At 43.0% G+C, this 12,699-nt stretch overlaps 2 protein-coding genes across 7 annotated transcripts; both read right to left on the bottom strand.

Annotated features, from left to right (window-relative positions):
* Positions 1-256: 256 nt before the first annotated feature.
* Positions 257-3,557, bottom strand: LOC112463523 (probable ATP-dependent RNA helicase DDX55 homolog). The gene is made up of 7 exons (XM_025029952.1): positions 3,163-3,557; positions 2,914-3,021; positions 2,332-2,604; positions 1,878-2,236; positions 1,388-1,585; positions 590-1,280; positions 257-429 (listed from the first exon to the last, which is right to left on the bottom strand). The coding sequence occupies exons 1-7, from the start codon at positions 3,259-3,261 to the stop codon at positions 391-393; spliced, it is 1,767 nt and encodes a 588-aa protein (XP_024885720.1). The 5' UTR covers positions 3,262-3,557; the 3' UTR covers positions 257-390.
* A 551-nt stretch (positions 3,558-4,108) lies between these two features.
* Positions 4,109-12,624, bottom strand: LOC112463526 (ataxin-2 homolog). 6 transcript variants are annotated; one of them, XM_025029958.1, is made up of 10 exons: positions 12,429-12,624; positions 10,991-11,149; positions 10,801-10,909; positions 10,361-10,684; positions 10,028-10,264; positions 9,623-9,947; positions 8,887-9,173; positions 8,208-8,807; positions 7,975-8,131; positions 4,109-7,574 (listed from the first exon to the last, which is right to left on the bottom strand). In XM_025029958.1, exons 2-10 carry the CDS (start codon positions 11,077-11,079, stop codon positions 7,045-7,047), a joined length of 2,658 nt encoding a protein of 885 aa, XP_024885726.1. In that variant the 5' UTR covers positions 11,080-11,149; positions 12,429-12,624; the 3' UTR covers positions 4,109-7,044. The 6 variants fall into 6 exon arrangements, with proteins under 6 accessions (XP_024885726.1, XP_024885727.1, XP_024885728.1 ...); XM_025029959.1 differs by having other exon boundaries at positions 12,425-12,507; XM_025029960.1 differs by lacking the exon at positions 12,429-12,624 and adding an exon at positions 11,871-11,932.
* Positions 12,625-12,699: the final 75 nt, after the last annotated feature.

Raw genomic sequence — 12,699 nt, 5'->3', positions numbered from 1 at the left:
ACAAAGGCGAGTCTTGCATTTTATCGTGTGCGTTTATTTGCACGCTTGAGCTTCGTATTCGTGTCAAATCTTATAACATAGCAAAGACAACAAATGAATCCCCTCTGAGCGATCCTTATCTCCTGCAAATAAACATTTCTCACTTGTCACAAACGCGACAATTTCTAACGCTCCATTTACCTACGTAATGATACGAATTCTGTAAACATTTTATAGGAATTAACTCAAAGGAAAGGAATCGCAAGAAAATACTAACTGTGCGTTTACATTACCAAGTTTCACATGTATAATATATTTTGAGAGAACCACGTACAGTGAAAATATTAAGAAAATGAGAATTTTGATCGAAGTATATCTTAAACATGTCTCGCGCAATTATGTCCAATAGTTTCAGACTTCGAAAGCCGTATCAAATTCTTCCTGCGATATCTGCAATTAAAGATGAAGGTACAAAATATGAAATACAAAACAATAAAAATAGAAAAGTTAAGAGTATGAGAGAGTGTGTGTGGAGGGGAAGGAGAGAGAAAGAAAGAGGGGTGGTGGGGGGAGATTTGGTTTTGTAATACAGAAGAAATCGACGAGTTACCTTCCTCTTCTTAAATTTTTTAATTAATGCTATATCTTTCGCCAATTGCTCAAAATCTTCGTCATTTATTCGCTTCCTCTTCTTTTTATTGCAAGTTGTTGAAAATTGTTTCAATTCCTTCCTCTCCTTTCGTTTACTTCGTTTCTCTTGTCTCTCGAGTTTTCTCTTTTTGGTTTCAGACCAGGATTCAGTTCGCTTTCGCTTACATCTGTAATTATTCGTCCAAACGCCAGTGTTCTGGTATTCGCTCAATTTTTTAATCCTACGCAATTCACGTTGTTTGTTTGCATAAGGTATCGCGTTTACATCGATTTCAGGGCAAACGAAAGATGACACATTCTTCCCCTTGAGCTCTGGCATTTTTGGCATTCTCAAAAGACCAAAACCCATAGCTAATTTTCCCAAATCGATATCTTTTAACTGAAGAATTAAATTACACTCGTGTTTACTATACGCTTGCACATATGAAACAAAGGCACGGTTGGCTTTATCAAACATAAGTCGATCCTTTTGTTGCATCTGCCTCATACACCGTAAGCATTCATCAACGGTATCCTCGTTCAATTTTGTTTCCATTCGATGCAGTTCGACCTTTTGATTTCTTTTAATGAAATCTACATACGCACTCTCTGTTTCTAGAAGAAACAGCAATGCGTTTCCTTCATTACCAATCCTAGCGGTTCTACCGCATCTATACGATAAAAAAAATCACGTTTTAGAGTTAGAGAATAAATCTTTAAAACATTGATCAATATATATTTGCTTCTATATAATACTATGTAACACCTGTTAGGTTACCTGTGTACGAAACTGCTAGCCATAGAGGGAGGGTCATATTGTAATACCCAGTCTATTTCTGATATATCGATTCCACGAGCCATTACATCTGTGCATATTAAAATACCATTTTCGGCATGTCGAAATTTATCGAATACTTTATACCTCTTGCTTTTCATTTTACCGTGTAAAGCAAGTACATTTATCGATGGTAATAGTCTGTAATAAATATGTGCACGCATATACATATACATAAACACATACGTGCATTATTGCATACAACCACTTGTAGAGAATATTTTGCCTAATCTGATCTGAAACATCTCTATTATTACTTTTGTGATTACGGTGAGAAAATAAATTGGAAAAAATTGTGTTGTTTGACAATAAAGTAAAAATGTCGCGAACGAAAAGCAACAGAGACATTTCAGATGGCAAAATTAAGTATATGGAATTTAGTAGCAAATAAAGCTGTAATATTATTACAGATATTTGTCAATTATGCACTTACGCCTGTATAACTCGACTGAAATAATCCACGCACGCGCAGGTAGGTAAAAATATCATGTACTTGGTTCTAAATCCTATTAATCGTATAAAATCTATCATCACTGGCAATTTGTACTCAGGATGGACACGTGTGAAATTATTTTTTAAATTTACAGGCGTGGAGACATTAGACTTTTCTTTTACAACGATTAACGCTGGATTTCTCAGTCCTGCCCTAATCAATTGCTGCAGTTCTTTCGTCTGTGTCGCAGAAAACAGTCCTGTTCTTCTAAGACGTGGCAAATAGCTTAAAATACTATCTAAAGTCGCAGAAAATCCCAAGTCTAGTAATCTATCTGCCTCATCTAATACAAGAAATTCCTAGAACAAAAGTAAATACCTTTAGTAGTTAATAATTTGGGAATCTCTATTGCATATAAATGAGATTGTTTTAGACGAGAAGATGAGCTAATTACCAAAGATTTTACACACAGATTCAAATTGATGGACGTACGATTAGACAAGATATCTTCCAATCTACCAGGTGTGGCAACAATAATATTAGCTCCTTTCTTCAATTTCTCTGCATCTTTCTTAAGCGTCACACCGCCAACCAGTAATACTTGTGTCAACGATGGTATTTTCTCCAAAAACTTGATTAAAATTTCACTAATCTGCGTAGCCAGTTCTCTCGTAGGACTAACCACTATCGCTCCTACCTCCATAGTCTTCCATTTTTCAGTTCGCTTCTATACACATGTTGCGATAAAACTTTTTAATACATTATATTACATTAAAACATAAATCGCTCTAGAACAGTTAGTCAATAGTCAATAGGAAAAGAAGATAAATAAGAAAAGTAAACATAAATCATGTCTACGTTAATTTAGCTTCTATCTCTCATGTATGTGCGATTGACAAATCTTTCACTTAATCTGTCTATGTCTTTAAGCGCAAGTAATATTTGTTTTAATGCATTTCTGCCATTTTCTAAACGTTTCGAAAGATAAATGCACGCGAGAACGAGAGGTTAAGAGGTTGAAAAGTTGAAAGGTTACTTGTAATATCTCCAGTAGAGGAATAAGAAAAGCGAGTGTCTTGCCACTGCCTGTAACCGCTTCCGCTGCAACATCCTTACCGTTCAATAATAACGGTATACATGCTGCCTAGAAATGAAACAAAACATATCATATCATATCATATCATAATATAAATGTTGCGTCTATAAACGAAATACTAAACAGACGTGTATATGTACACAAGCGTGTTTCTGTCGGTATTGTGAGACGATGTATGTGGTATGTTACCTGAACTGGTGTCATGTTGAAAAATCTCAACTCTTTGAGCGTTTGCAGTATAGGATCACTCAATCGCACATCCAGTTCTTCCCATTTCTGTGTCTTCATTGTGATCTTCTTCTTTTCTCTCCGTTTATTCCGAAATAATATCAGGGAATAATTTCATCTATCCATTTAAAACACGAATGTTGCACCCAGACCCATGTGCCCATAACCCATCATCAACATGGGACATGTGCTGTGTCGTTGGTCGCACCACACGTGTAATTTCAAACTAGGGCTGCTTTCCAGAACCACAAGTGTCCCTAGAAGTAAGGTGCCTTTTCAAGGCTGCGGTTCACTTGACGCGCGGCACAAAGCGTCAGGTTTGACTTCAAAGCATTCCTCTTCTCCTTTCTTTCAATTGAAGAATAATAATACTTAATGGCCGCATTCAGGAAACACAACTGTTGAGTGAGCGGTTAGTGATTCTTTAATATGATTGGTTCTTACCTTTGGTTCTAATCCGGATCTAAGTGTAAGAACCAATCATAATGAGCGCTCATTCAACAGTTGTGTTTCCTGAACGCGGCCAATCTGTTCCTTGTTCCTTATATTTTTTCATTGTGCGGAGGCCCTCGTCAGCAACTTTGTCGCTGTCTCGCTATCGCCTATTGTGCAAGGGGCTTTAGTTATTTATCGCGCATGCGTAAAAAATCCGGTTTACATTGGCGGCAACGTACAGACGTACATACATACATGCAATCAAAAATCAAATGGATGAGATTAAATAGAAGCGAGGATAACAAGAAAAGAACCAATTATAATAAAATCCATTATATTTGAAGCACGGCGTATTGCTTCAAATGTAAATTAAAGAAATATCCAAGACAATGTTCTGCTTTGAGTAAATTTTTCGAAAACTATATACGCGAGGTGAGAGGACAAGAAGGGGATGAGATATCACGCAAAAAAATTGGTTTTTAACGTATTGATTTTATTTTGATGTTTTTCTTTTTTTTTTTAAATCTCTTTAATATAAAATCTGTTTAACGATGCCACACATTCAACTATCTCTCTCAGGCAAAAGTTGTTTTTGCTTCCTTCCGTTTATATACACGATTAGGTCTAAGGCCGTATAGTTGTTTAACTTTCTTTTCCCAATCGGTATCGAGCGCGGATTAAAAATTCATCCGAACGGAGCCTTCTACAAGGGGAAACTGAGATTAGCGGCGATTAGGGAAGGAAAGGGGGAATACTTTGCCCACCTTTTTTTCAACTCGACGTCAGTCAATGCCGCGCAAATGCCGACAAATCATTTGGCAATGCGTAGGTATATCTCTAGCTGCGAATAAAACAAACGGACTTTTCTCCCCGTTCTTCCCCTTTTTAATCCTCCCCCCTTCCCCTTCACCCCTTATTCCGATATGGCATATACGCACGCAAAATAAAAATATACTTTCGTCGCACGCGCAACGCATTCGCATTCCACGCGTGGTTACGCGACAAAAATACAAGTTTAATATCGTACGATATACAAATTTAATCCTTTCGAGTCTAATTGAGCGAGGCGCGGGCGCGGGCGCGGGGCGAGCGCACAAATATCCCCTTTATTCTTGGATCGTCGATTAGGAAGGAGATTTATAATAAATTTCTATAAATCCTGTCAGTACTCGGTAGAAAAAGAGTTGGCGACTGTGCATTATGTGCTCGATCATTTTGAAGAGATACGATGCCGGCTTACTAAACGCAATTCTTTTTCGCCTCTGATCTCATGCCCCCCTTGACCTACGTGGCAGTATACGCTACGTTCAGATAGATTTCTAAGTCCGTGGTATCTATGTTTTTACTTGTCGATAAGAGGTACATAATTGGCAAACACGTCGTAGAATTCGCGTACGTCAATCGTCCTGCTCCCCACCTCTGCCAAAAGTCGCCGCCCCGCGAGTAACGTTGTCTTCGTTACAAAACGTACAAGGTAACAATGTGACAGTCGATCACGTTCTCTTCTTCTCATCAGGATTACGCACGGATGTTTTTTACGGACAAGCGCGTTTGCGTAAAATTAAATGAAAAAAATTAATCACCAAATATATGTAAGAAACGATAGCGCGCCTCGTCACGTTTCCTTTCTTACATCTCGCAAAAATGTATGCGCCAATCTTTAGTAATCCGGATTTCTGGAGAGCGCAACAAAGCTATTAATAATATATATATATATATATCGCGAGTTTTCTTTATCTTTATCTTTTTCAAACGACAAAAACTTTTTAAGCACGCGTCGTGTCGCGCCATACCTAATATAAACGTATCGATTGTCCAACAATGCGCTTTTCTCATTATTGGATCTTGCGTCTGTTAATTGCGTACGTAGCATTGAGAAATGTGGAAAATGTGGAAAATGTGGAAAACGCAGGTTGTCTGCCATTAGTGCAGAGTACAACACAACGGCTATACAAACGTATGTAGTTTACTATTGAAATTTATTGAAATAAATTGAAATTTCGATAGTAAACTTGAAATGTCCAAGACATGCAAATGCAAATTATGTACCTCTCGAATGCCTGCTGTTCGCACCGTTTTTTAACGCCGAGTTATAGCACGAGATCGTCCATGTGCCGTCGCATGTTGCGTATCTATCTCGCATAGTCTATATCTTTCGCGTTCAAAGATCCTGCGCGCATATCAACACCTCGCATATCAGATACAAGTAACAAAACTCATTGTCAACAAATCGCAGAATCGCGTATCTCGCTAGTGTTTTACCCTGCAAGCCGTACTCCAGCTTCGTTAATTATCGCTCATTTCGTTCTCAAATTAAACTCGAAGGAATCGCGATATCGTCCCATCTTCTTTTTTCTCCGACGTCTTCCTTACTCCAAATCGACGTGACACCCATTGTCAGTCACGGGCAGAAAAATATGCCATGCAATGCCATGTGTACTTCCATATACTTTATTCTCGTATAATTTCAATAATTATCTCAATTAAAAACGACGGAAAAAAGAAGAGAGACAGAAAATGAGAGAGAGGAGAGAGGAAAGAGGAGAGAGGAGGGAGAGGGGAGGAGAGGGGCGAGCGGGCAGGCGGGAGGGAGAGAGCGCAAAAGAGAGATGACGTCGCTCGCGTCAACAATCTTGTTTCTCTCGCTAAATCTTGGTTGTTACCTGACCTGACAAAGTAGTGCAAGCTTAGCTTTCTTCTGTACGAGACAAAATTCAAACCCTTGAATTTAAAATACGTCTATTGAACGAGAGCGGTCCTCGTCTTATCTCCGACAGTTGAGTTGAGCACTACTCGATAAAAATGCACGATCTCGAAAAAGTCGCGTCGACCCTTTCTCGATATAGGTATATTCTTCGATACACATGCTACGCCGACAAAAGTGAACTTGTGAGAGAATTTTGCGAAATTGCATAATGATAAACTATCATTTTACAATTTTAAAACTTGATTAAAATAATAATCAACGAAATTTTCAAGGGACTCGACGATAATACAGGCCATAGGTCATTCAACGATCGACCTACATTTGAATATTTTTGAATAACAGGTTACTTTCAAGATGGTCAACACTCTCTTTGGTGAGAGACACCAGTTTTAGAATCCGTTTATAGTACCATTCGGTATATCGGGGGATATCGTTGCTTCGCCGTGATTACCGGCTGAAATTATTTTGCCCCTTTCTTTCTCTCTGCCGCAACGAAATGTAACGCGAGATGACTCTCAAGCTGCTCATCAAAGTTGAGACGATTGAGACGCTGAATAGGTATATTTATATCGCTCAGTATATTTGTAGCCGATCGATCGGGGCCATCATGAAAGTAACTCAATTTTGAAAGTCTTATCCTACCTTTTTCAGAATACTAGAACAGTGCTTCCTTCCTTTTCTTCCTTTACTTTATGTCACGGCTACTGATTGTGCGGTAAAATGACAGGTATAGTCTGCTGCGCACCCGGAGGCGGCTGCGGTTGCAGGTATTGCATGTGTTGCGGTGGAATTGACGGTAAGTGAGATGGAATTATAGGGCACATGATCGGATAGCTCGGCGCGTGACTTTGCGGCGGAGGTTGCGGATACGTAGGCTGTGGAGTACCGGGCGGATTATAAGCACCCGGGGTGTGCGGTTGATTCGGATTGGCCGGGGACGGCGTTTGGCTAGGCGGCTGTTGAGCTACGTGAGGGTGCGGATGAGTGTGCGGGCCCATGTATTGTAACCCGGGGGCTTGTGGACCTTGCGAGTCATGGTGATGATGGTACGGAGTAGCCATGTGCGGTGGCGGCGGTGCCTGGACCATTCGTACCATTTGTTGGTACGCCGGTTGTCCTGGATAAGGCACCTGGAATGGATGTATAGCTGGCGCTAATAACGGCTGTCCCGTCGCTGCGGCCACTTGCATCTGAGACGCTATATCTGGCGCACGATGCTGCATCATTGGCACTATAAAAAACACGACATACCTCGTGTTACACACGGTGTCTGTTTTGTTTTATACGACGCCGACGCTACAACACTTGTAATTATGGTCAATCTCACTCACACACATACGCACAAACACATACATACGGAAGAAAGAGAAAAAACTACACGTGACTTTAAACTAACTTTGGAAGAACGAGTGATTCCAAGTTTGAATTCGTGAGATTCGTATACGAGAACATCAAGAACAACGCGTTCGAAGCAAAGAAAACTTTGAAGGACCTTTTCAAATCTATATTAGTACTACAAAAAAGATACGAGCGTATTAATACTTGAACCTTGTCAACTATATTATTACATGCACCTGAACGCGTAAGAAACGTGCACTTGAGATATATAAATGCATCGTGGGAATACTGACCCTTCCGGAACCTTGCCACTTGTTGAGCAGGTGGTTGACTGAAAGCTGTTGGCGTTACGTATGCCGGCATAACAACGGTCGCGGGCATAGTCGCCCCTGTATACTGAGGAGTCTGTGGCGTATGCGGTCGACTAGGCGTCGGTGTGCTAGGTGAGCGCTGCACATTGTAAAGATACAACGTTTATTCTTTCCATTCAGGTTCAACTTTCTAACAGGTGATATACATTACTTACCGGCGTGAATGGTTTGGCATTTGGATTGAATTCTTTAGCATTTGGATTTAAAGTAGATTTCTTAAAAGCAGTAGTTATCTTATCAACCGCGGGTTCCGATGGAGATTGTTGCACCGTCACCGGAGTATTAGTCTGAGGTGGTTGTGACGGTGGTGGTTGTTGTTGTTGCTGTGGTTGTTGTTGTTGTTGTGGTTGTTGTTGCTGCTGTTGCTGTTGCTGCTGCTGTTGCTGTTGCTGCTGCTGTTGCTGCTGAGGCGGACTTGTCGATCTTACTATGGATGGACCAGGTGGTGGCTTACTGGTAACTGGTTCATCTTGTACAGTTTGATGTTGCTGATGAGGACTGGTATGCTGCTGCGTAGGTGGCTGTTGTTGCGGTAGCTGTTGTGGACTCGTATGTTGATGGGGACCTTGGTGATGCGGCTGATTCATTGGAGTAGCGGAATGCACGTCTTGTTGATGCTGATGCTGTTGTTTTCTGGATATTTGAGGGGTATCTGGCGGCCCCTGCGATTCCGCTAATTTGAATTCCGTGGCAAATTGTCTCAATTCCGAATGCTGTTCTTCTCTTCCACGTGGTGTTGGAACCTTAAAGTAAAACTTATAGGCATATATAAGTTGCCTCGCGATTAAAAGGGAGAAAAAAAAATACAGATTTAAATGAGAGTATGTGCCGTACCTTTCTATGGTCCGACTTATGTATGACTATTTGCCCTTCTACCGAGTTCTGTTGCGTCAATGATGTATGTTGTTGATGCGAAGACTGTTGTTGCTGATGAGAAGACGCAACGTTTGATTGTGGAAATGGTGCTGGTGGCGCTTTATCAGCTTGATAAACCTGTTGTCTGCCAGGTCGCTCACGTTTCTCCGTATTTATTTTACTCGGGGGCGTCTGTTGTTGCGGTGGAAAGTTTACTTGCGCCATCGAAGGAGTAACTTGAGGTTGCGATTGATTCTGCTGGATTGCTATATCAAGAAAACTTATCATTCACATAATCATGCACGCGCCTTTCGTATGACGGAGGCGGCTACAACTATACACTGCCCGTCAATGATACCTTTCCTGAGGTAAGGGGAGAACATTGTACGTTCGCTACAAAGGAAAGTATAAAAATATTGTTATTCCCCGTATTAATTGTAAAATATTCATCGACATCGTCGACATACAAAGAGCCCCTACTATGGTTAATTGAAGATTATTATTGCGCTATTACTACACACATGATACACTGCAGCATGAAACTCGAATCAAGTCGCTAAACGAATTATTAGTAGCTTCGCAAAGTCGATTGATAAAAAAACAGTAATCTTGGAATAGAACAGAGTAAGTATACCGAACAGCAACCAAATAGCTTCCAAATAGCACTTTCCATTTGAATCTCACCTTTGCAAGAAAGTGCGAACAAGTAACATACCTTGCTGCGACTGCGTCGTCGGTGGAGGCACAAACGGCGGTGGCGGATTATTGTACGTAACAACCACTCCGTTGGGCGGCATACTCATATTTAAGGATACTGGATGTTGCACCGAGGTATGAGCAGGCTGTACTCCCACCGGCATGCTCGGCTGCGGGACATTTACATTGACCGTGGACGGAGGGGGTTGACTGTAGACATTCTTGTTGTTGGTGGTTCCTGGCGAGGATGGAGGCTCGCTCTGACCGGATCGCATCAGTTTACTAGTATTACCATTTTTCTTTTTTAACGGTGGCGGAATATATTTTCCCTCAGTAGGTCGTGACTAGAATCAAATAGTGACTGATAAGACAAGGGGGAGGGGAGAATAAAAGCACAAATTCTGAAATGTAATCTGAAGCTCACCACAGCTGCAAATCTTTCCTCCTCATCGCCGTTTTCCAGTTCTAATCTAGCTTTGTGATTTGGTTGAGATTCGATCTCATTTGCTATCTCAGCAGCCTTTTGCTCTTGTTCCTTATAATCCTTTGTGTCTTTACGTTGTAGTTGTAGAGTGTAACCGACCAAGGAAGGCTCAAACGTGGTTTGAACTCCGTATTCTTGTTCATTTTTACGAAACATTTCGTTCACGTCCCAACCGTTCTGAAATTGAGAAAAAATTTTATAGAACAATACAATACAATAACATACCCTTCTAAACGAATAGGATCATTTTTCGTGATAAATGCATGCGCTTACGGCGGCACCGTCCAATTCTAAATCGGCTCCATTCATAGTAGTCGGCGGATCCCAGGGCTCGAGTTCCTTCTCGCCGATCAAACCATTAAACTTACTAATGGCGGTATCCGTTTGGAAAGTATCTCTTATAGCATAATCTAAATCGACATCCTTGGCAGATATAGTGACAACGTCTTTCGGGTTAAAAATTAATTTCTCTACTACGCTATCTACGCTAATCTTTCCCGAGCTCTCGACACGATGAGCCATCTCCAGCACTACGTCGAATTGACTCGAGAACGTCCTAAACACGCCCTCGAACACCGAGCCATTTTGAGTTTGAATCTGCAAATAGATAAGAGAAAGAGGAGTCAAAGTCTGTGTGTGTGTGTGTGTGTGCGGCCTTGAAAAGAACCTTACAGAGACGTTAGCTTATATCTGGCCGGTCGCATCCTACCTACCTGCACTATGTTGCCAACGTGGCTAGTGACCGCATGCATAAAATGAGCATTGTTATAAACCCCCTCGGCTGCGACGCATCTCTCTTGCGGCCCGCGCGCCCGTGGAGATCTGGAAGAAGGCACGGATCAAGGAGAAGGAGTTACTTTTAATGGTCGATATATACGTATCGCTATGTGTTGGATATTATACCTGCTATTATGATCTTGACGAGGAAAGCCAAGTGATTGGCAGTACCTGTTATTGTTCGTACGGTTCTTCCTCTTGCTATTGCTATTCATTTTGCCCGACGGTTCTTGGCCACGCGCTGATGGATTTCTGCCACCGGTTTGTTGGAGGCCCTCTCGTTTCCTAGTAGGGACCGGAATTTTGACTACTTGACCGATGACCGCTCGACGTCGAAAAGATCCGTAGGCCCGTAGACGGCGACGCTCTTACGTTCGTCGGCAACGTTCTCGCGGAACGACGGAAACGACTGACCACGAGAGGGAGGAAGGCCGTCGGCGAAGGCAAGGATGAGGATAAAGATGAGAATGTCGAGGATGAGAGGGAGGAGGAGAAGAGGAGGAAAAGGAGGCCGCGAAGGCTGCGAAAACTATCAACATTCACGAAGGCTTTTGAGGTTATATGTCGAAACGAGCCCGAATGCAAGCAAAGTGGCTCACGGCGAGTGAATGCACGACGCGCGCAAGACGATCGCACTCGACTTTGATCAGTTGCGTTGCGTGACTTTAAGCCGTGACTCGACAGGAGCGACCGCGGCTACAGGCTACAGGCTACAGGTTACAAGCTACAAGCTATAGCCGAGACGCGAGGCTAGAGACGGTCTCTCGCCCGAATCCGAACCGACTAACCCAAACGGAGGACGCGCGTACGCGATGCGATCAGCGATCAGCGATATGCGATATGCGATACGTACGCACGGAGTGACGAGTGACGGGGGTGGACGACGTGTACGACTACGACAGCGTGCGACCGTACGAGCGGCTTCGCGCAAGTTGGCTTCGACCGATCACTCGACAAGGCGATCACGAGCGATCACAGGCGATCAAGCAAAAGCACCACCACTGACCACGCTCGTGTCGTGTCTCGAGTCTCGACTCTCGACGATGCTCCGACGATTGTCAACGACCGCGTGACGTAACGCACTAGGCGACGGCTGCTGACTGCTCCTCAGTCCTGCACAGTCCTCGACAGAGTGTAGAAAGTTGCGCGCTCTACGGTTCGTCCGTCCGTACGACTCTCGGCCAACGGGGCTTCACCTTTACGTCGCTCACGTCTAGGGAATAGGGAAGGGAGCAAGGGAGGAAAGGAGAAAGAAAGAGAGAGAGAAAGAGAGAGGGAGAGAACGTATGTATGTATATGCACGTACGTAAAGTATGTTGTATGTACGTATGTATGTACGATTGACGGTCCGCAAAGTGCGAACGGCAAACGGCAAACGACAAACGACGAGCGGCAAGTGGCGCAGGCGGCGAGGGGCCCGCGGGTCCGCGGACTCCGCAAAGTATGCGCGCTTCTTTCCTCGTTTTCAACTAGTCAACATGTGGTGGAACGACACACGACACACGATGGGCTCGCAACCTCTCTCTCTCTCTCTCTCTCTCTCTCTCTTGACGTATGTACCTACAAGGACTACAAGCTACAAGTCGCCTGATCAACCTGATCACGGTGACTCTTGGACGCAGTCGCCACCTGGTGAACGCCTGTCGGGCAGTGTCCGGCCCGTTCGCTCGAGTAGGAGTCGTCGAGTCTCGACCCGACACTCGACACCCAACTCCAAACAGTCCGAACTCCGAGTACTCCGAGTACTCGCTCACTCGTCACTCGCTCGAGCGTCTGTGTCTCGGTGACTCGAGTCTGCTCGACCTCGACCAGTCTCGGGAGTCGCAGTCGGGCAG

The sequence above is a fragment of the Temnothorax curvispinosus genome, unplaced genomic scaffold, assembly GCF_003070985.1.
Source record: "Temnothorax curvispinosus isolate PA1 unplaced genomic scaffold, ASM307098v1 QBEX01013419.1, whole genome shotgun sequence".
NCBI lineage: Eukaryota > Metazoa > Arthropoda > Insecta > Hymenoptera > Formicidae > Temnothorax > Temnothorax curvispinosus.
Note: the sequence above shows the minus strand (reverse complement) of the source record. Positions and strands in the feature narration are given on the sequence as shown.

Excerpts from the sequence above, each read along its gene's own strand:
- LOC112463523 (XM_025029952.1), bottom strand. The coding sequence starts at position 3,261 with ATGAAGACACAGAAATGGGAAGAACTGGATGTGCGATTGAGTGATCCT. Across the intron at positions 2,605-2,913 it reads CTCTACTGGAGATATTACAA|AAGCGAACTGAAAAATGGAA; the intron begins GTAACCTTTCAA and ends ACATGTGTATAG. Across the intron at positions 1,586-1,877 it reads TTCAGTCGAGTTATACAGGC|ACTATTACCATCGATAAATG; the intron begins GTAAGTGCATAA and ends TATTTATTACAG.
- LOC112463526 (XM_025029958.1), bottom strand. The coding sequence starts at position 11,079 with ATGAATAGCAATAGCAAGAGGAAGAACCGTACGAACAATAACAGGTAC. Across the intron at positions 10,685-10,800 it reads ACGTTGGCAACATAGTGCAG|ATTCAAACTCAAAATGGCTC; the intron begins GTAGGTAGGATG and ends ATCTATTTGCAG. Across the intron at positions 8,132-8,207 it reads ATGCCAAACCATTCACGCCG|CGCTCACCTAGCACACCGAC; the intron begins GTAAGTAATGTA and ends TACAATGTGCAG.